This window comes from Thermothelomyces thermophilus, chromosome 5, assembly GCF_000226095.1.
Source record: "Thermothelomyces thermophilus ATCC 42464 chromosome 5, complete sequence".
Lineage (NCBI taxonomy): Eukaryota > Fungi > Ascomycota > Sordariomycetes > Sordariales > Chaetomiaceae > Thermothelomyces > Thermothelomyces thermophilus.
This window is the reverse complement of record NC_016476.1, coordinates 891,189-911,772: the sequence shown is the minus strand read 5'-3', so window position 1 is coordinate 911,772 and position 20,584 is coordinate 891,189. Positions and strand designations below refer to the sequence as shown.

General features: G+C 55.5%; 5 protein-coding genes and 1 non-coding gene across 6 annotated transcripts; 4 read left to right on the top strand and 2 right to left on the bottom strand.

Annotated features, from left to right (window-relative positions):
- The first annotated feature begins 227 nt into the window (after positions 1–227).
- MYCTH_2308116 (uncharacterized protein) lies at positions 228–3,351 on the top strand. The gene has a single exon (XM_003664849.1). The coding sequence runs from the start codon at positions 315–317 to the stop codon at positions 3,261–3,263; it is 2,949 nt and encodes a 982-aa protein (XP_003664897.1). The 5' UTR covers positions 228–314; the 3' UTR covers positions 3,264–3,351.
- On the top strand, positions 3,352–4,309 carry MYCTH_2308115 (uncharacterized protein). The gene has a single exon (XM_003664848.1). The coding sequence runs from the start codon at positions 3,506–3,508 to the stop codon at positions 3,836–3,838; it is 333 nt and encodes a 110-aa protein (XP_003664896.1). The 5' UTR covers positions 3,352–3,505; the 3' UTR covers positions 3,839–4,309.
- Positions 4,310–4,871: 562 nt separating this feature from the next.
- On the top strand, positions 4,872–4,943 carry MYCTH_t163. The gene has a single exon. It is a non-coding gene; the product is annotated as a tRNA-Gln (tRNA).
- Positions 4,944–5,288: 345 nt separating this feature from the next.
- MYCTH_2094824 (uncharacterized protein) lies at positions 5,289–9,205 on the bottom strand (the record flags this gene model as incomplete). Its single annotated transcript, XM_003664847.1, has 7 exons — positions 5,289–5,776; positions 5,893–6,138; positions 6,206–7,675; positions 7,896–8,302; positions 8,362–8,554; positions 8,604–8,848; positions 8,905–9,205. 7 exons carry the CDS (start codon positions 9,203–9,205, stop codon positions 5,471–5,473), a joined length of 3,168 nt encoding a protein of 1,055 aa, XP_003664895.1. The 3' UTR covers positions 5,289–5,470.
- A 2,117-nt stretch (positions 9,206–11,322) lies between these two features.
- On the top strand, positions 11,323–13,681 carry MYCTH_2068129 (uncharacterized protein; the record flags this gene model as incomplete). Its single annotated transcript, XM_003664846.1, has 4 exons — positions 11,323–11,623; positions 11,689–11,703; positions 11,761–13,177; positions 13,351–13,681. The coding sequence occupies 4 exons, from the start codon at positions 11,323–11,325 to the stop codon at positions 13,679–13,681; spliced, it is 2,064 nt and encodes a 687-aa protein (XP_003664894.1).
- Positions 13,682–13,994: 313 nt separating this feature from the next.
- MYCTH_2066488 (uncharacterized protein) lies at positions 13,995–20,501 on the bottom strand (the record flags this gene model as incomplete). The annotated part of the gene is made up of 5 exons (XM_003664845.1): positions 13,995–14,123; positions 14,291–15,832; positions 16,027–17,850; positions 17,989–18,358; positions 18,424–20,501. 5 exons carry the CDS (start codon positions 20,499–20,501, stop codon positions 13,995–13,997), a joined length of 5,943 nt encoding a protein of 1,980 aa, XP_003664893.1.
- Between the last annotated feature and the right edge of the window lie 83 nt (positions 20,502–20,584).

Below are 20,584 nucleotides of genomic sequence, written 5' to 3'. Positions count from 1 at the left end.
GTCAGCTTACTATGTAAGCCCGAAAGATATCAGACTATTTGAGCGCCAACTTTATCCACCACGTGTAGGTCCTATAAATCAACCAGAACCAACAAACTTTTCCCTGCGGAATCATCCTAGTGTTTTTCCTATGAAGTAAGCGCACCAACATCTTTACCCGCCATTCATATCTCTAGCCCGCGATCAACAACAGCCTATAATTATATCAGACTCACCGCCAAAGACGTCATTCAACTACCGCCCTTGGGCTTCATCCTCTCATTCAAATAAGGCATCTTCACCAAGTCTTCCACGAAGAAAGATAGACCAGCAAAATGGAGCAAGAAAATGCGTTCTCTGAGATCGCTCATCCAGCATCCGTCTCCAGATTATTCAACCATCATCGAATGGATCCGGAACTTCCCTCAGGATATAAATGGGCAGAGCAAAAGAAGCTTTATTGCCCTCGCAATCTACTCGACCCACGACTACCCGGGCCTATCACACCAACTCACAACTTTGGTTATGTATTCTGTCATCGTGGGCTCTACGAGCGTGCCTCGGGAATCGTCGACAATTCAGTTGCCGCTATTGATAATGGAATACGCCATGGTCTATTTCTTCACGAGGTCGATGCCTTCGTCTTGGAACAGCTCGACAAGGCTTTTGTAGCCCATGACAAGAATCCAAGCCGCGTCACTTCGAAAGTACAGCCTTGGGAGTTCTATCCTATCCACGAGATTCTCAAGACAAGCCTGGTGACGCGGAGAGTTGAGAGGGAAGCGAAGAACCCAGACTTGACCAGCAAACAATCAGATTTCGCTACTTCATACCTGGAAACCGACGGCAAGATCCCCAGTCTATTCGATATCATGTGGAGAGAAAGCCAAAAACCATCCGGGATTACACTACAAATCGACCTCAGGGAACAAGATTTTGCCAAGGCAATCGCCTACTACTCTTATCACATTTCCAAGGTGTCCTTGCTGTACAAAGATCGCCAGGGCGTACACCGCAGCAAGGGTTGGGAGTTGTTCCGTTCAACGATTCTGAAGGGCTACAATAAGCACTACAAATCTTTCAATGATCTGCACGAAGATGTCAAGAAGAAGTCTGTGGAGGCATATGGCAGCAACTATTTCGAAATAAGGCATCTGCATGTCTTCCCCCCGCTGATCATGGTATTCTTCGCCAAGTATTTGGTCAAACTTGCGCGGGCAACGCCACCCGTTGATGATCCTCAAGGGGACAGAAACAGTTACGAACATATCCGCCACACCTTCATGAATCAAGTCTTATCTTTTGTTGGAGTGGGGGTTAACTCCTACAACTTCATACTGGAAATCGTCCACAGCGGACTCGGGTTGGGATACGACATTATTAACAAAACGGCAAGAAATCCCTTAAACGGAGAGTTACTGACAGACGAAGGCGTGATCTTCGACAGCCGCGTCGACCGGGCCATGATCGATGTGAGCGTGGAACTACGAAAGAGATATCCAAAACTGTTGTTTTCATCCTGTACGCGGTTGCCCGACGTTATAACGCCGAAAGGGGAGTATAAGGCGTGGCACGAGACGTCGAGGCTGGTGCGCTGGGATGACGGCGAGAAGGGCCTTGCAGCCAAGCTACGAGCCATACACGGAGGGTTATATCCGCAGTGCCAGCTCGTCGTTGCCGATGACCCGGCTGCGGAAATCGCTGCTCGCACATGGATCGACCAGAAGTCGGGTCTGGATCGAAGTCAGCTAATGCATATGACTTACACCGAGTGGCTGGCAAGAGCACCAGAAGACGTCGTCGCCGCAATAACCAAACTTAATAACCAGGACTTCATGCCGAACAAGTTCGGGTACCCTACGACGCCAGGAGCTAGCGGCAAGAAACGAGACAGAACGATAGAGTTGAACACCAAGATCAGATCGTGGTTGGAGGCCCTCCTGTCGCCCAAACCCATATCCAACTTGGATGACTGGAATCAATACAGTGTTGACGAACACTGGCACAGTGCAGAGGACAAGAGCCAGCAAGCGACTGCATATAATAGCCAGCTCAGCATCATTTCAGACGATGATCGACACCACGAGGGAGTCACGTTAACCTGGGAAAACAGACCCCGCAACCATTTCAGCAGCAGTACCAGCTCAGACCCTATAATACTTCATATTTGGGGCAAAGAATACATGTTCGAAAACGTGGTAGATGTGAAACGATCACTCGCCAGCATGGCCGCTTACAAAGCTGCTGAAGAAGGAAACGAGCAGATGGTCAGGAATCTTCTTGCCATTGGTGCCAATATCGACGCTTTCACGGGATTCTATGGCACCCCGCTAGCGGCAGCATGTAGACGCGGCCACGGCACAGTCGTGAAGCTACTGCTAGATGCAGACGCCGACGTTAACATGAGGAGATTCTCTGGCACCCCGTTGGAACTCGCGGCTGCAGCTGGGCATCGAGATGTCGTTGAGATGCTGCTCACCGTATTGAAACGGAAGCAGGCCCACTGCGACATCTCAGAAAAACTATATACCGGCACTGCACTTCACGAAGCATCTGCCGCGGGTCACGAGGCGGTGGTAGCGTTGTTGCTGGACAGTGGAGCGGATATTAACTTTCGAGAACGGCACACCGCGCTGGAACGAGCATGTCACAACCATTGCAAGATCAACGTTATCAACCTGCTTCTTGCCAGAGGTGCCGACGTTAACGCTCCCGGGAGGAATTTCGGGGTTCGGAGTGCGTTGGAATCGGCATGCCACTGTGGCGACCTTTACGTTACCACCCTTCTTCTGAGGAAAGGTGCCGTCATTGACTTCCCGCTGGATGAAACCTTTACGCCCGAAATCGTCTCGCTCCTGGTAAAACACAAGGCAGACGTAAACAACGTCACCCGAAAACCACTTTCAGAAAGCGGATTGAAAGCACTGCGCGACACCGGCCGAGTCCTCCGAGATCCCTTAAAGGAGAACTTCAAAGAAACAAGTCTCCGAGTCAGAAAACAGAGAAAACCCGCCCCATCCGGGCCTGTGAAGGAGCTTCCTGTGCCTCGAGAACTCCGAGATTGCGGCTGTTTACTCTGTTTCATCGACCAGAACATTCAACCCACCATAGAGCGACAACTAATAGACTCGGCGTTGTGGCGAACTAAGAAACGGAGAGAACCTCCAGCAACAATCGATGATCCGGTTTCTGTCACCTTGAGAGAAATGGGGAAACTCACCTTGGTGGATCGCCCAGAAGAGATGTACCTCACTTACAATTTCGAATATCCTCCAATGGAGTAGCTGGGAGAGTCTCTCTTGAAGGAGCTACCAGAAATCAGGTTCTCTACCTACATGCCCGGGTCTATACACCAGCAGCTGGGCATACATTCGGGATACGATGGCGCAAGGAGGGATGCAGAACTCATCTGCTAATAACTTTTCAATCTCCTTTATGTCTGTTTCCGCAATCTCTATCTCATTGATTCCAACTCAAAGTTTCATTCTTTCTAGAATCCCACCAGAAGCAATGTTCTACTCTCCTTATGAAAGTCTGGACACGTTCTTCAAGCACGCTCGAACTCTCATCGAATGATTTGCCAAAAAAAAAAAGCTTGCTGGACACGTCGCCGAGTGGTTTTGCAAATAGCCCACCCCCGGATGCCCCGCCCGATGGCCTGTGCGATGTTCTGCCGAATAACGACGCGGCGGGTGCCGAACCGGATGGGTCGGGGGACGCCCCGCTGCCAAAAAGTCCACCCCCGGATGCCCCGCCCGATAGTTTGGGGGATCTCGTGCATCTGTGGGGCTTCAAACAACAACAATTGGAGAGGGAGTTGTCGCGATGGGAGTTGGTACAGTCTGAAGAATTCCCGTAGCAAGTTGGGGGCTCTATCCCTCGGACACGGCCTATAAACTCCGAAAGACTCATGCCATCTTGGAGAGGCTGACCCAAATTGCGATCCAGTAGCTTGAGGCTGTGCATTTTCTGCATCAGAGTCCCGAGCTGTATAGATCTGCAGGCATCGTTGCAACCGCCCTCGCCCAAGAGGAATTTGCGTTTAAGGTTGCTGAGACGCATGGTGATCTCCTGAGAGTCATTTTTTCGTCGGTTATTTATTTCGTCTACGGGTCGTTAGTACTGTACCGTACTGCTAGCGGGATTTATAGACTTAAACCGGACTCTCCTAACGGAACGGAAACTTACCAACAACCGCGGATGGGATCGGAAGCTCTAGTGTCTCAACATGTTGTCTGTGTATCTAGAAGAAAATCCATGCCTAGAAGACCGGAAGCCGGTTTCGAATGAGACTGTACCTACCTAATTACAGATCAGATCCAAATGTCGGATTGCCGTGTTTGAAGCCAATGGTACAACGATGCAGTCACACAGTCTCTGACTCGGCCATGTAGTTCAAACCTCTGGCTATGGGTGCTCCAAAAACCTGATTTCGCGGGATGTGGCGAGACATACGGGTGTTCTCTGTTGTTACACATGGTCATGTTGTCCTGTAGCGGGGATGCTATCAATAACCATTGGTCCAATGAGTGTACGGTACATACCGGGAGCGGCACGACGAAACGCCGGGGGCAAATGAGTTCCAGACGGCGACTTTTCGATTTCATCATCTCTATCACCGACAGTTTGATTCAGATTAATGGGCCTGGAGCACCGTCTGCTGTGATGCATTCCTTACTGTGCCAGCAAACATGAATTCCCTGTACAGCCTCCACATAAGTGACGAGTGAGATCTAAGTTCCTGCCTCCCCAAGATCACAAGCGCATTGCGTTGTAAAGATCGACGACTGACAATTCCACGTTCTTGCCGGTCAAATGACGAAATTGGATGAGACGTTTGCTTTGAGTATATCAGGACCAAAATCCGCTCTGTCTCCCAACAATGGTTAAACGGTTCTATAGTGTAGCGGTTATCACTCCGGATTCTGATTCCGGCAACCCCGGTTCGATTCCGGGTAGGACCTTAACTTTTGCATTTCCACTCCAGGATTCTGGTCCATACTATCGATTATTTCGCTTTGCTCAAAGTGTTACGCAGCCACCTGGACCCAGCACGCTGGCCCTCCTTTTTCACTTGTGATGTACTTAGACCGCACCAGCTGCTAAAGACCGGTTTCAGCGACGTGGACGACCCGGGGTTTCACTGCAGTGTTATGGAAAACTTTTCAGCACAACTGCAGATCGATGCGGAAGGGAGCGGCGGCGGCGGCCGACAGTACTTGCAAAAGGATCCCAACTTTTAACCACCGCGTATGTAACTCATTCCAGAAAGTGATTAATTATTGCAAAATTCGGGTTATCAAGAATTTAAAAAAAATTGGTATCAACTTCCCCTGCATCTGCCCTACTACACTCCTACGATAAATGATTAATTACCGTATCCTAATTACAACAACAGATCCACCCCGTTTCTGCACAACACTTCCGCCCACATAACATTACGTACAACCACCAAAGCCACACACCTCCGTGTCCATTCTGCCGCCGGGATTCAGACATTCTCATCCCAGCAGACCTTCATCGTGACCGGCCACGGGCCCTTGACGCCCCAGTCCTCGCGCAGATACTCGACGGCACCGGGGCTGGCGCCGTCGACGCCGACGACCCTCCTCAGCTCGCCCTGCGGGCCCGGGGCGCGCCGGAGGTTGGGGCGCCTGAAGAGCGCGCGGAACATCGCGGTCAGCGCGGCGTAGCCGATCTCGCGGGTGCCCAGGAACGAGCTGTTGGGCAGGCCCGCGAGGTGGACGTAGCTCTCGCGGGGGCGCGAGGGATCGACCTCCGAGTCGGAGGCGGCGGACTGGAAGAGGTAATGTAATATCAGTTGTCAGCAAAATCGATCCTTCGCACTATTAACCTGCGGACGGACGGGGAAGAAAAAGAGCTTCAACGAGAGAGAAGACGGGGCGCGCTTACGGATGTAACGGCGATGCGGTCGCCCGGTTGGACTTGAATCTGGGTCCCGTCCTCTGCAGGGAGCGAGTCGGCCGCGGTGGCCTCAAAGTGCAGCTTTGTGGACCCTGAGAGGCGGACAGCTTCAAGAGCGTAGCCTAGCAGAAGGGAATCGGCCTGCTCGGACGCCGGCTGGGCGGCGAGAGACCGGACTGCCTCCAGATAAGGGGCGCCGCGGGGCGAGAGGTAGAAGTCGACAGCTTCGGCGAACTGGGCAAAGGTTTTATTATTATTATTAGCACCAGAGATTGAAACATGAGAGGGTCAGGGTGCTTACAAGTTTGGCCTGGTACGGGGCAATAGCCGCGCTGGAAGTCAAGACGTGGCCCCAGGTGATGTCGTGAGTGTTAAGGCCGGCCTTAGACAGGCCTTTGATGAGCCGGGCGCCATACGTGCTCAGCGGGTCCTTCTTCTTCGCCTTCGGGTTCTTGACGGTCCGCTCAACCGCGGAGGCCAGCTGTGCTGCCACCGTCTTGGCTGCTTCGAACAAGGGGAATTTCTTGACCGGATCGGGGTTGGTGAAGACGGCCTCCGCGATGACAGATAGCACGACGTATAGCTCATGCTCGCGGTAGATGCCCTTGGGGTTGTCCTCGGTCTGCAACGGCAGGTTAAACAGCGCGGAGACGAAGCGGGTGGGCGCGATATTGCCAATGTCGCGGACAAGATCCGCGAGCTTGAGGCCGCCAAGATGATAGCTCTGGCTGTCAAGCAACTGCTCCGTCACTGTGGCATAGAATGCCTTGACTTGAGATACAAAGTCAGCAGTGGCCAACGGCTGGCTGACTTCGCGCCGGTGGCGGTCGTGGATAGCGGCGTCGGCCGACAGCTTGGACTTGCCCTCGGGGGCAAGGGCGTCAACGCTGGCATGCCACGACGGCTTGTACTTGTCTGGGCTGGCAAACACCCGTCGGGCCGCCTCGACCGATGTGCACTCGACGTCCTGGGCGATGCGCGTCGGACGGCTAAAGTCGAACAGGTGATCGCGCTTGAGGTCCTTCAAGATCTTCTGGGTCTCCGCGGGGACCACCATCGGATAGTGCGCATAGACCGAGTTGTACTTGAAGTGATGCGGGAAGGCCCGGATGAACAACTTGTAGAACACACAGCCGTGATTGATACTGAGGTCATACTGGACGTCGTTGTAGCCCCAGTTAGTGAGGTTGCGGGCATTGTAATCGACGGTGTAGTGACGGTCGCCGCGGACGAGGCAGACAGCATCCGACAAGACGACACGGGAGATGGTGTAAGTCGGCGCAATGCCGACACCGGGAACCATGGGCTGCTTGTGCTCCTCGGCGACCAGGCCCGGGTAGAGTTCCACGAAGTCGGGATGGTCGTACAGACGGCGTAGCGCCTCGGCAACGCCGGGATCCGAGTTGATGTCCTCGAACGTCTCGTAGGGCTTGAGGCCAAAGTGTCTCCTGAACTCATTCAGGCCAGCAACGTTCCACTTGCGGCCTTGGATGATGCCCAGAATCTCAATGGCGCGCATCGATGCGGGAACGTTCCGCGCACCAAAGGAGCCGGCACAATCCTCGATGGCGGACGTGATGCATTCCACCAGGTCGTCGTCGTCGAACTTGCCATCAGGTCCTCTCTTGAACCCGTTGAACGGGCGCTCGAGGGGGTCCTCGGGAAGCCTGCTCTCGAACTTGGCGAAGCCCATGATGAGGTCTTGAACGGTAACCTCGGAGCCCGGTTTGCCAAACAAGTCGTAGTAGAACTCCTCGATCCACTTGTCGTCCTTCTCCGAGACGCAGCTGTGCCATCTGTAGCAGAGGTTGAACTCGGCAGACACGATATTGCCCGTGCCGCGCTCGGCACCCTTGCTGGTCCCGACATCGATGCCGGTATCTTGGCGAGGATCCAAGGTCCAAGTCGTGTCGACGCGGTTCAGCTGTTCATGTTAATTAGCGGTGCGACGAATTGGAAATCGTAGTTTGGACTAATTAATAATTACTCACGTTGACAATGTTCCGCACGTAGTCCAACAAGGTGATGTTGATGTACAGACCCGAGGTGATCAAGCGAGCGGTCTGGAAGAGGTCGTTGTCGTACCGTTTCCAAGCGGTCGCCGCCTCCTCTCCTGTAAGATTCGGAGATGCCGGTGTAAATTTGCCGTCCTCGTTGATGGCAATGAGATTGTCGCAGACGTAGTTGTGAACGCGGTTGAACATGATCAGCAACACGCCGACGCCGGGGGGCATTCCGAGCAGACGCTTGTCGGCAAAACAGTCGGGCTTGAGCTTGCCGTCCTTGAACGTCCGGATGGTATCCTGCATCTCCTGGTTGCTGCCGTAAAGGGGAGACAGGTCCAGGTAGGAGGACGTCTTGGATCGGTTCATGTCCTTGTGATCTGTCCAGAACAAGTCTGCAAAATCGATCAGGAATTCGGTCCTTGGAAAAGGCTATCGTCTGTCTCTAGCTTACCATGGATGATGATGCTCGCCCAGTACCAGAGAATGCTCGACACGTTGTTCGGATGCTTTTTGTACTCGGTCCGCTTCATGACAGAGTCGTAGATCAGGTTCGGATCCGGCAGCGCGCCCGGTCGCAAGACGCTGGCGTTCACGGAACGCGCATATACTGATCCGGCCGCGCCGAGCTGCGGAAACATGATGTTCTGCCGATGGTCAGAATCGCGAGCAACGCTGGCGTGGGGAGCGACGCACATTGTACGAGCCGTCAGCTTGGCGGTACTTGTACTTGTCACTGAGATACCGGGGAGGCGGGTGCTCCAACGAGGACCAGAGCTCGCTCAGGAAGTTGTTGGTCAGTTCAACCCGGAGTTTCGAGTCGCTGGGCAGGTTCGAGACGAGCTGAATGATGTGCTCCATGAGCATGGTCTTGTCGTCCGTCAAAAGCTCGCCCTTCACTTTTTTCAGTATCATTGTCTTCAGGGTCTTCCAATCTGGAGCTCGCCATTAGCATGCCGCTCAACCTTATTGCTGGGGTTTGCGGGCTCCATATTACCATTTGACCGCAGTGTCTTCAGGACGGTGCTGAGCTTGCCCCATCGTCTCGGAGCGGTACCCGCACCGGCCTGGCTCGCCGGTGGTTCTACCTTGGCGTGGATGACCTGGGCATGTCGTTCGAAGGCATTGGCAACGCCTTTCCGGTCAGCCTTTGTCGGTTTCAGCTTGAGCGGGACTGGCTTGGGCTTTGCTTTGCTGGCTAGCTTCTCGGCCTTGTCGACGGATGCCGTCGAGTTGGCATTGATGCTATCCACCCCCACGGCTCCATTGGCTTTCCCTCTATTGTGTATCCGCGCCATTGTGAAAGGCTGTAGGAGGCAGGTGATTGTGCACTCAACTTCGACGGGAGCAGATGGGAAAGAGTGAGAGATGAAGAGGCGCGGGTAAGAAATGGGACAACAAACGCGCGACCTCATTCTTCTTCATAACGCAGCAGCAACTCGAGCTCCCCGGTCACCCCCCCGACGCACTCACAAACTGGCCGCCATCACGCGGCATTCCCAGCTCAGCTCTGGGAAGGTCCAATCACGCCCCCAGGCGGGCACGACGCCCCGGACAGGTTGTGGGCCACTGACGGGGTGCGTCAGACATGATGGTGTCTGTCTGGTCAATGAGTGGCCGTAAGTAGACACTAGGTCAACCACGTCGACGACTTTCCGGCAAGTCAATCGTGTTGGGCGAGGAAAGTGATACGCAGTCCAAGGGCAGAACCTGGGCTGGCCTGATGTCCCGAGGCCGCTTTCGGATTGCTTTTCTCGAGTCATGCTTTGTAGATCAGATTGACTGCAGATTACCATACCAATTAGATCGTTCGATGTGGTGAAGTGTGTAATTACTGTATGTACACGACCTAACCCGATGGGATGGAAAGTTGGTCGTTGCCGGGAACGGGTAGTGGTTCGTCGTGCGTCAGGATGGTATCATTGCATTGGAGTCGCCCAGTCGCCGGGTATTCAGGGCCTAACCTGGTAGTGTTACGGATGTATCCGTATTTTTGTTTGAGTCGATCGCGCAGCACGAAGGGTTCTTTGTATCTCGTCGATCAGCGGGGCCTATGTGGGGTACGGTCTCAATCTGGAGCCAATAATCGGCACGGTCCGGGGTGCGGCCCGCCCTTGGCGGAAATCGTGTGGAGGAAATGGGCCGGTTAGGGAGTAGTGTATTAGTCCTAATCGGGGGATGGAAATGGATTACCTAACGACCGGGTTTTCGTCTAACTAAGCCTTGCCTAAAGCATCGCTACGGTTTTCCCTGGTCATCAAAATGTATGTACGGACTACATACATACCTATGCCTTGCCGCCGTCGAAGGCACGTCTAAGACCCGCTTAGAGGGTAGCCAATAGACGAAAAACCATCTATCACCACCACCCTACAGTTTTCCGGATTTTCAGAGAAACCCCAATCCAACACCCAAGGTCCAGAGCCGAAATACAGCGGGCAAAATTGACCACTTCAGGTTGCAATCTGGGTGGATATCCCACCTAATGATCGCCGCAGCAAACATGGGGTATTTACAGTCCGTACATACGCTGTACTCGACGATACCTGGATTTCAGCACCCCACCGCAAGTGCTGCCCAACCCAGCCACAGGCTTACAAGTTCGGAGTAGTTTGGTGTATGCACAAGTAGTCCGTACATAGTCCAGTTTGCATCAGAAGCCTCTTAACCAAGCTAGTCAAATCGGGGACCGAGGAGACGCTGCGAACAGCCTCCTGGATCCATTCCACCCCTTCATTCACTCATTCATGCATCACACAGTCTGGGGATGAATCGTTGGACACCGCTTCGAACGGAGTACATACATCAACTAAAGCACTCCCCCGGAAGCCGCCATTACCGCCATTAAGAAGTTCTGGGGGGCCTCCATTTTCCTCTTTCGCCTAGCTTGCAGCCTCCATGAGAGCTGAAGGCCGGGGACCGCGGTCAGATATCAACCCCCGATAGGTTCATGCACATCTCTTCCTCCAATGTCAGTCGCCGACGAGCACATTTCTTTGGGCGGGAGACGCTAATTAGGTAATTCGTGTCGGCACAGTACTCTTCTTGGGGAGCAGAACAGAGTTGGACAGTCGCGTAGGTCTCTTGTCCCGGACGGCAACTGTCCGTCCGGAGGAGGCCGATCGGCACGATGCCAAAATTCCAAGACATGTCCTTACATAACAGGCTTCAGTGGCTGGAGTACGAGCGGGGCCTCGCTCTCGGGGCATGAGACACGACCTGAATAGGGCAACTATTCTCGCCTTTCCCTCCCCTTCTCCCCCCTCCCAAGGGCAAGACAAACAAATTGGCGACGTTCGCGATCCAATCGGGTCGCCTATGCTAGTAGTGTGCGTTGCCAGAATCCAGCGTGCGCCTTCGACGAAAACCACTCGAGGCATCACGAGAAATCTCGCAAGAGGTGTTTACTAGAACAATGGAAGAATCTCATCTCAAGCTGGACGGCCACGACGGAGTCCCCGGGGTGAAAGAAGGCCCGGCAACGGAACACCATGCCGGCGCTCATGACGACTTCCTCGCTACTCATCCCTCCTCACGTCCCGACGCTTCCGCGGGTCCAGAAATCCACCATCGACACCAAGATTCTCGTCGCCATCACAAACCCCGCAAAATCGTTTTGTGTTTTGATGGAACCGGCAACAAGTTCCACGGCGATGACAGCGACAGCAATATTCTTAAGATTTTCCGCATGCTGGACAGGACAAGCAGCGATCAATGTATACGCTCTCTTTTCTAGGTACTTTCGCTTGTCGTGGCCAGAGATAGCACTAACCGGACATAGATCATTACTACCAGCGTAAGTCGACCCCGACCCTCTCTCTTGCTGTGCCAGCATGATGCTTATCTGTCAAAGCTGGAATTGGCACATATGTCGTCTCCCACAGCCTCTCGCACACGGGGACTGTGGCCAGAGTCAAGTCATGGTATATAAAGGCCAAAGATTCTGCCATCGGCTCTTCCTTCGACCAGCACGTCGTTGGCGGCTACCGCTTTCTGATGCGCTTCTACAACCCCGGAGATGAGATCTACATTTTCGGCTTCTCCCGCGGCGCCTACATCGCTCGCTTCCTGGCCGAGATGCTGGATTACGTCGGCCTGCTGTCCCACGGCAACGAAGAGATGGTCATCTTCGCCTGGAAATCCTTCTCGAATTGGCAAAGCCGCCAGGCCAACCACACGCCCGAGGGGATAAAGAAGAAGAAGGGGATGTACGAGTTCATGAAGGGCTTCCGCGAGACTTTCTCCCGCCCGGTTCGTCGCATCCGCTTTCTTGGCCTCTTCGACACCGTCAACAGCGTGCCCCGCTTCGAGACGGCGTGGATGCAGCGCAGCAAGTTCCCCTACACAGCCCGAACCTCGGCCAAGGTCATCCGGCATGCCGTCAGCATCGACGAACGCCGGGCCAAGTTCAGGCAGGACCTGATCTATCAGAGCCACGACCGCTGCCAGAAATCCAAGCACCACGGCAGCGCCTACAACAAGCTGCGAGAGATCAGAGAGGCGCATGGCAGGGGGAGCCGCGTCGCCAACGAGAAGACTCCGGACGTCAGGGGCCGCCGCCGGCGAGCGGAGCTGGATGTTCCAGACACCCCGGCCCCGGCCCCGTACCGTCCCCGGTCACGCTCAGCGCGGTCGCACCAGACAGCCGAGAGCGTCTTTCACGACGGCAAGTCGGTGCTCTCCGTTGCTCCGCATCCCCACGACGAGGACCACGACGTCGAGTCTGCGGCCGAGTCAGAGGACGAGACAGACCAGGACATTGACGAGGTTTGGTTCGCGGGTAATCACGCCGACGTCGGCGGCGGCTGGGAAGTGCTGGCCGATTCCAAACCCGCAAGCCACGTCCCCCTCGTCTGGATGGTCCACGAGGCCATGAAGGCCGGTCTCAACTTCGATCCCGACAAGGTCCGCGAGATGGGCTGCGCGGAAGCTCTCGACGATATTACATGCATGACATCCGCGGATGCCCGGGAGAACGGACAACGGGCCACCGACGGTGCCGCCGAACGGCCCCCGATTCCCGACATTGTGGTCCGTTCCCCGAACACCAGCACCCCGAAGCTCTTCCAGCGGGCCGGCTTCGGCAAGAATACCAACAGAGCGACCAACTCCACCAGCAACAGTAGCAGCAGCAGCAGCAGCAGCGCGGGCGAGCCACCGCTGACCTTCAAGGAGATGATGCACAGAGCCTACGTCGCACGCATCCACGACTGTCTCAAGTTTGGCGGTGGCCTGAGTTGGTCGTCGGTGTTGGGCTGGAAGGTTATGGAGTACGATTCTCCCCCCCTTCTCCCCTCCCCTCCCCCCCCCCCCCCCCAAAAAAAAAAAACCAACACTCCACTTTCTCTGTATATCCCAGCACATAACTCTCGACCAATTCCTTGGTTTCTCTATCTTTCTTTTTTTTTTGTACCTTCGAGATTCTAACTGGCAAATTCACCAGGTACCTCCCCTTCCGCCGCATGGACCTGCAAGAGGACGACACGTGGAAACCCATCCGCTGGCCGCTTCCGTGCGGCGAGGTGCGCGACATCCCCGCCAACGCCCGCATCCACAGCAGCGTCATCCGCCGCATGCAGCTGGACGGGTCGTACCGGCCAGGCAACCTGATCATCGGTGGCGGCGGCCGGGGTGTCAGGAAGGCGCCCGAGGAGAATGGCATCGGGGACTGGGTCTGCGTCGACAGGGAGGGCTGCCCGATCGGCGAGGTCTGGATGAGGAGGGATGCCTTTGAGGCGATGCAGCAGAACGGATATAGGGAGAAGAAGCAATGAAGGTAGGAAACCGTGAAGCTATGTGCGTTCTGTACGGAAGGAATAATTAAATACCCACTTGCGGCACTGCATTGGCGGTATTAATTAATAGTACAGTACTTGTGTCAGTCTGGAACATCTGTCAGTCTTATATCTAGACAAGCAATAATTCAACACAGCGCTTCAAACAACCCTACCGGAGGTTCCATGGTCAGTCTCCCACCACGAATTCCCTGAATTAATTAATAATTACCTACCTAGGTACCTCCCGCAAAGTAATACATCATCTCTCATCATACTCCCGCGACGAAAGCAACCACCCCAACCGTCCCAATCAAGCCAACTCCATCCGCGTGTCCCTCTCCACCCCTTCGACAGGCGTATGATTCGTCCCTCCAATCACCTCCCCGCACTCCGGACACCTCGCCCTTTCCATCGGCATTCCACACTCCCCGATCGCAAACTGTTAATTATTATTACATACGTCGTTAGCAGGACTTCAAAATCGACAACCGATATCCGGTCGGCTCAGTCCCTTCAATTTACAGACAACGAAGGAGAGCTTAGGGATGGATAGAACGAAAGATGGGGAAAAAAATCCCTAAGGAGGGTTAGGGGGAATGCACTCACGGGATGTCCGTTGCGACAAGTGTACCAATGCCCCGAGTGTGTCGCCAGCCCGCCCGCGCCGCTGACCATGGCCGCCTTGATGGCCGCGATCTCGGCCGGCGTGACTGCTTCGTAGTGCGGCTCGGCAAAGAGCCGCATCGTCTCCTCCACCTCGGCGCGGTACGCGGCTCCGTCGGGGCCCGGGATCGTGGCGCAGAGGTCGAGGGCGCGGTCGAGGAGGCCGATCGCCGTCTCGCGGGAGGAGGAGGTTTTTTCTCCGGCCTGGACATTGCTTGTCCTCTCGGACCCGCCGGTGGCATCGGAAGCCAATGGTGCTGCCGTGTTGTTGGTGGTGGTGGTGGTGCCCGTACCCGTATTATTATTACCTGTGGGGGCCGCGGTCTCGGACATGATGAAGGCACGACGATACCATCCATCGAGCTCCGCGACGCGCGCGTAGGAGAGGATGGTTTCAATCACCAGGCGTGGGAGTTTAGCGCTCGTGGCGCTGTCTATGAGGACTCTGCACTGCTTCAGGAAGGCGGCCGAGCGCTTGTCGGGATGCTGAACAGGGATGTTAGCAAGGATGGCGCTGTTCTTGAGCCTGGAGAGGAGGATGAAGGTGTCGCGAAGCATCGCCTCTTGGAGGCGCAACTGTAGGCGATGGGCCTTGAGCGTGATTTGTCGGTCGTAGACGACCAGTTCGGGAGTAGCGATCTGAGGCTCGGAAAGTGTGAGATCTCGGAGCTTTTCCTCGAGGGATCGTTCCCGCTGCAGGCGCTGGAATGTTAGAACGGCATCGAATAGCTTCTTTGTTGGTTGGTGTTCCGCCTCCATGCTCTTCCGCAGGGCGGCTGATTCTTTTTCCAGCTGGATGGCGGGTTTGTACCGCTCTGAAATCTTCTTTCCGAGGGACACATCTGGCGAGTACATCGTGTCACTGGTGGAATCCGACAGTTTCTTCTCAACTAGCGCTGTTTTTTTCTCCAATTCCGCGAGCTTCTCGCGGCCGCCAACAAGGAACCGCTTGGAGGTCTCGTCCAGGACCGCCTTGTTGACGACGCGGTTATAGCGTCTTGTGGCGAACTGACGGATCGGAACCCTGCAATCCGGACAGGTTGGTATCGACATGAGCTCCCCGGAGAGCTCCCGAAGGCCGTTGTAATTCCCGAGATTGTCGGTCGTGTAGACATTTTTCATGCCCACCAAGCCGTCGAGTGTCTCGCCTGTGAAAAAGTGGCCGCATCCGAGGACTACGATGGGAGTCTCGTCTAGGTCGATTTCGTGGTACATCTTGAACTCCATGACGTCCACACGAGCATCCCGTTTGGTGCAGCAAATCTGACAAAGTTGCTGTGGGCATTCCTCACCACAGAAGCTAGGACATCGGTGGCCGCACTGTAGCGTCTTGTCGCATCTTTTTTCGCAGGGCAGACGATTGCAAGGTGCCGCGCAAGGCAATGAGCAAGAGCCCCTGTGCTCACATCTCCAGGCGCACTTTTCGATACACGGAGTGCAAGGCTCTCGGCATTCTTGATGGCACCGTGAGTGTGGGCATCGGACCTAAAACATCATCATCAATGATTCCGTCCAAACAACCACAGCGTCGAGTCTCTTGCCCCCCCCCCCCCCCCCCAAAAAAAGCTGTGTTCGAACCGAAAAAAAAAAAGAAGAAGAAAAAAAAAGAAAACCCGACAGAATGTTGTCCTGCAGGAGGACCCAGAATAAGGCAGCGGGCTGGTGGACGGAGAACTTACCTCACATCTTTCAGGGCAGGTGCCGCAACTCTCCCCTTGATGACAGGTCTTTGAACACCGGTGATTGCATGTCCCATACGGCCGATCACACCGCTTATTGCACTGCTGGTGGCGAAACACAACAACACCACCACCCGGGCCATCTAGTAGTGTCCGGCAACTCCGGCAGGTTCCCGGACACCGATGACCACACTCCAGCTTGCCGATGCACTCTGTCGGGCATCTAAACATTTCCGACTCGACATCCCTGTAGCAAGGAACAGGCACCGAGTGCCCACATCCGGGCACTTCCTTCACCACCGGTTGAGAGCACCTGATGGACTTGAGATCCAATGTTTGGTGGCACAGGACCTTGTCACGGACATGGCCGCAGGGAAGCTTGACGCCGTCTACTTTGACATTGCAGGGCCCGCACTCCTGACCGCACAGCTTGGGACAGGGGTGCTGGCAGGTCGAGCGCAGCCGTGGGCATGGCTCGAGGCAGTCGAAGGCATCGTGGAGCCTCTGGGAGTGACACGGCGCCGGGCACCTATGGCCGCAGGGCTCGAGTCGTTTGTCGCAAGGGAGGGAACAGCCGCCCTCGGGGCTCTTGATGGTGAAATCTTTCGGTTCGGAGCACAGGAGTTGGGTGTCCGGGTGCCGGGGGCAGCACAAGGCGATGGACGCGCCGACGGCATTCCCTGCTCTGAGCTGCTGAAGAACATCTGCCCACATGGGGACGTTCTCGTAGGTCTTCGCGTTGCCGATGAGGTACATGCCGTGTTGAGCCCGGCTGAGAAGCACGTTGATCCGGTTTTCGGTGCGGAGGAAACCGACCTTGGCGTTGCTGTTGCTGCGGACGAGCGAGACGACGACGACTTTGGCTTCTTCCCCCTGGAAGTTGTCGACGGTCGCTAAGCGGATCGTTTGGAGCAATCTCTTCTTCTCGACCGCTTTCCTGAGCCCAAGCCCCGTGTTTTCCGTCCCCGGTTCCTCTTCTGGCGTTTCTTCAAAACCCTCCTTTGCCAGCGTTTCGAGGTCGCGGTCGCTGAGAAAGACCTCGAAGTCGCTGCCGAGGCTGGCACGGAGCTTCTGAAGCTGCCCGGTATAAGGTGTCAGCAGAGCAATATCCGTACTTTTGTACTCGCCCTGGCGCACCAGGTGCTGGATCAGGGCCTTCGCCATCGACACTTCCCAGGCATTGCTGTGCGATTTTGCTCGCGCCCCGTCGTCCTTGCCGTCTTCCGGGTGGTCATGGTCCAGCCAGAAGAGGTTGTCCCGCATGCCCACGACGGACGGCAGGTTTTTGACGCAATCATGGTCAACAAGGTCGGGATATACCCTCCTGATGAGCCGAGAAATCTCTGGCCGCATACGCCGTTGCACCTTGAGCTGTGCCACAGGCAACGCCCGCAGGCCGGGCTCTCCCACCGCGCGGCGCTCGAACTGGCTGCGGTCGAGCTGATAAGCGCGTCCTACGGCCGTCTCCATACTGAATTGGAGATAATTCTGGATCTGCGGCCGGAGCTGCCTGTGATCTCCTATCTGAATGAAGTGCTCCACCCCGGGCATGAGGGCGGAGATGAGGTGTGGCTCCATCACCTCGGCCGCTTCCTCGCAGATGATGACCTTGACGCCCAGCCGGCAGAGCATGTTGATGTTGCGTGCCAGGCCGGTTGTCGTGACGCCCACGACGTCAGCCCGGAGAAGCGTTCGACAGCTCACGTCGTCGTGAACTCTTTGGATTGCCTCTCGGTGGTGTCTCGCTGCGCTAACCATTTCAAAGACACGATCGCTCTGCAGCTCGGTCAACTCGCTTATCCAGCTCCCGGCGAGCGCCCAACGCTCTGCTGGTGTAAGGGAGCTGATGTCGTTTTCGGCTCGCGAGACAAGGTCAGCCCCGTCAGCCCCGTCAGAACGTCCGTCACCCTTGTGTCTGCCCGATGCAGCTTGGTTTTGCTGCTTTCCCAGCCATAGCTGCACCGGATCGCGACCGTCGGCCAACTCGAATCCGTCCTCGTCAAGCCACTGAGAGCCGAACTGTCTTGCGATTCTCGGGTAGCGTCGCGACAGAAACGGCTCAAGCATTCTCCATCCGGGCTTGTTTCTCCGGGCTTGGTGCACTCGTTTCAGGTGATGCCCGGCCTTTTCAAGAGACGCCTCAGCTTCCGAGTAGCTCTTCCCAAGGATCCGCTGCTCGACCTGCGTCCTCGACGTCTCCTGACTTACGACCCTTAGATTCTTGCCCTCGAGCTCCTCGGCGCGGCTCTGGCCTCCGATGCGGATGATCTTGTCGACACCGACGTCGAGAAGATGTTTGAGAAATTGGTCCAACGCGTGGTTTGTGTAACAACTGTTTGACCCTCTTGATTAGTCTTGTTACAGCGAATGTTGTCGCCACAACGGATTCCTACTTACATGACCAGGATTGGGCCCAGGTTGGCTTCGTGCTTGTGGTCCAACAAGACCCTGACCAACTGCACGCCGACGTAGGATTTGCCGGTCCCGGGCGGCCCCTGAATGAGGGCATATTCGCGTGTCAAGGCTGCGATTAGACTAGCAGATTGGCCTGGATCAAGGCCCGTTGCAGCCTCGAGAGTCTCTGGGGTGGCAATGTCACCAGTACACTCCGCCGGGTTGACGCTTAGCGTGGGCTGCCCGTCCCGAGTAATGGTCCTCAGCCGGAACTTAAACCCCGGCTTGCGAGCATATGCTGGTGGCGGTATCCGAGCAGACGGTTGGTCGTCCGCGTTGTCAATCGAAGAAGGAAGGATCCATTGTCGAAAAGCAAGGTCTCCGTCTTTCACCATCCGCTGCAAGTTCCCGAGAATGGGTACAAAGGTGTCGGGAATGAGACCGGGGAGCTCAACCAGCAATCCCTCTTCTCTGTCGACGTACATTCTGTTGAGCACCGCCAGGTTCTTGCGGGTTTCAGATGCCAGTTTCACCTTGACGGCAGGTTTGAAGCGGTCCGAAACAAGTGTACTCTTGTTCCGCCCTTCCTTGATCTCGCCGGTGTTCTTTTCGGTCACCACGAACATCAAGAACGATTTTTCATTCCCGCGAGCCGAGACAAAGCATACCAGGCCGCCGGGCTCCAGGCGAGACGATGCTTGCCACCAGCGTTGCTGGTCCGGCAAGGTCAACTTGCGCACCTGTGGGGGCGTTGTAAAAGAGGCAATGGCCTCAAACCCGTCACGCTTATCGACGAGGACGTGCTGGAGGCCAGCCCCAGAGTATATGTGGGCTTTGATGTTCCCGGTAATGAACCGATTTGAGGATACGGCGTCGGCAGCATTGCGCTGTGCCAAGAGGGCGCCGATGACCTGTTTGAGAGGTCCAAAGATGTCATGTCGCAGAAGGCGGAAGGCCGAATCGATGTGGCGCCGGACGGGGTCGCGAAGAAAATGCGGCTGGGTGAAGTCGGTGGTAGGCAGGTACTCCGAAACATCACACGTAATTTCTCCTAGGGTTGGGAAGATCTGGATCTTGGTAATGTCGGCGAAGTCGTTGTCATGCTTGCCCCCGGGAACAACCACCTCAGAGGGGAAAGTTGATCGGATGCCGATGGCTCCGGTATTTCCGACGGTATTGATGGCTTGGGCAGTCTCGCCTTCGGACAGGCCGCCACGTGCACCATCCATCATCCTTCTGATTATGTCTATTTGCATTCCCACTGCGTCAAGGTCGACCGAATCCGGTCCGGCTTCCTCGGCCAAGCTTGCGAGCCGGGCTGCTTTCTCCCGGAGAGCATCCAGGAGAGAATATAAGGCATCGTTGAGGAGGCCCTTGCGCTCTCGGCGGAACAGCTCGTAGAGCGAGAGAACGACGAGAGCGAGAAAGCTTCTCGGGGACTCCGAACTTCGGGAGAGGCGGCGGTTCAGATCGGAGAAGAAGACAATGCCCCGGTTGCCATTGCTTCCCGCGACCATGCGGTAGATGGTGCCGAGGAAGCTGTCGATGGACAGAGAACGGAGCATCGACTGATGCGTTATAACTTTGAGAAAGGCGCGAGCAAGCTTGAGACAGTTGCCGTCCCCCAGAGTGGTGGTGCACAGCTCGATAGTTCGCTGGATGAAGTCAGGGCCGCCGACCTCGTCATCCGCCAAATCTCTGGCAACGGATTGATGCCACTCTCTGTTCGGGGACTCTAGAATCTTGAGTGCGAGATTCCAGGTCTCCGCAACTTCCATCCACATATTGGAATATGCCGGGGAGATGAACAAACCTCGCCGACGGACCTGGCGTTTGAAGTCGAAGTAGTCCTCGCGGGCCTGGTGGGTTTCGCTGGGTGTTGAAGCCTCTTCTTCACGCGCACGCTTAACATGCTCGTGATCATGAGAGTATTTGCACGAGGCACCGTAGTTGCATCTTCCCCGAAGGAAATGCTGGCACACTTTCGTGGGCCGAGGAGCGAAGCCTCCACGACCACCCGGTCGAGATCCTCCTCCTCGGTTGGTGCCAGAACCACTCCAGCCTCCTCGACGACGAAGCATCATGTAGGGTAATTAGTCAATGGGAGAAAAATATAGCGGCGTTCCTAATGGGCAGAACGGATTGGTCCTTCAGGTAGGGACTT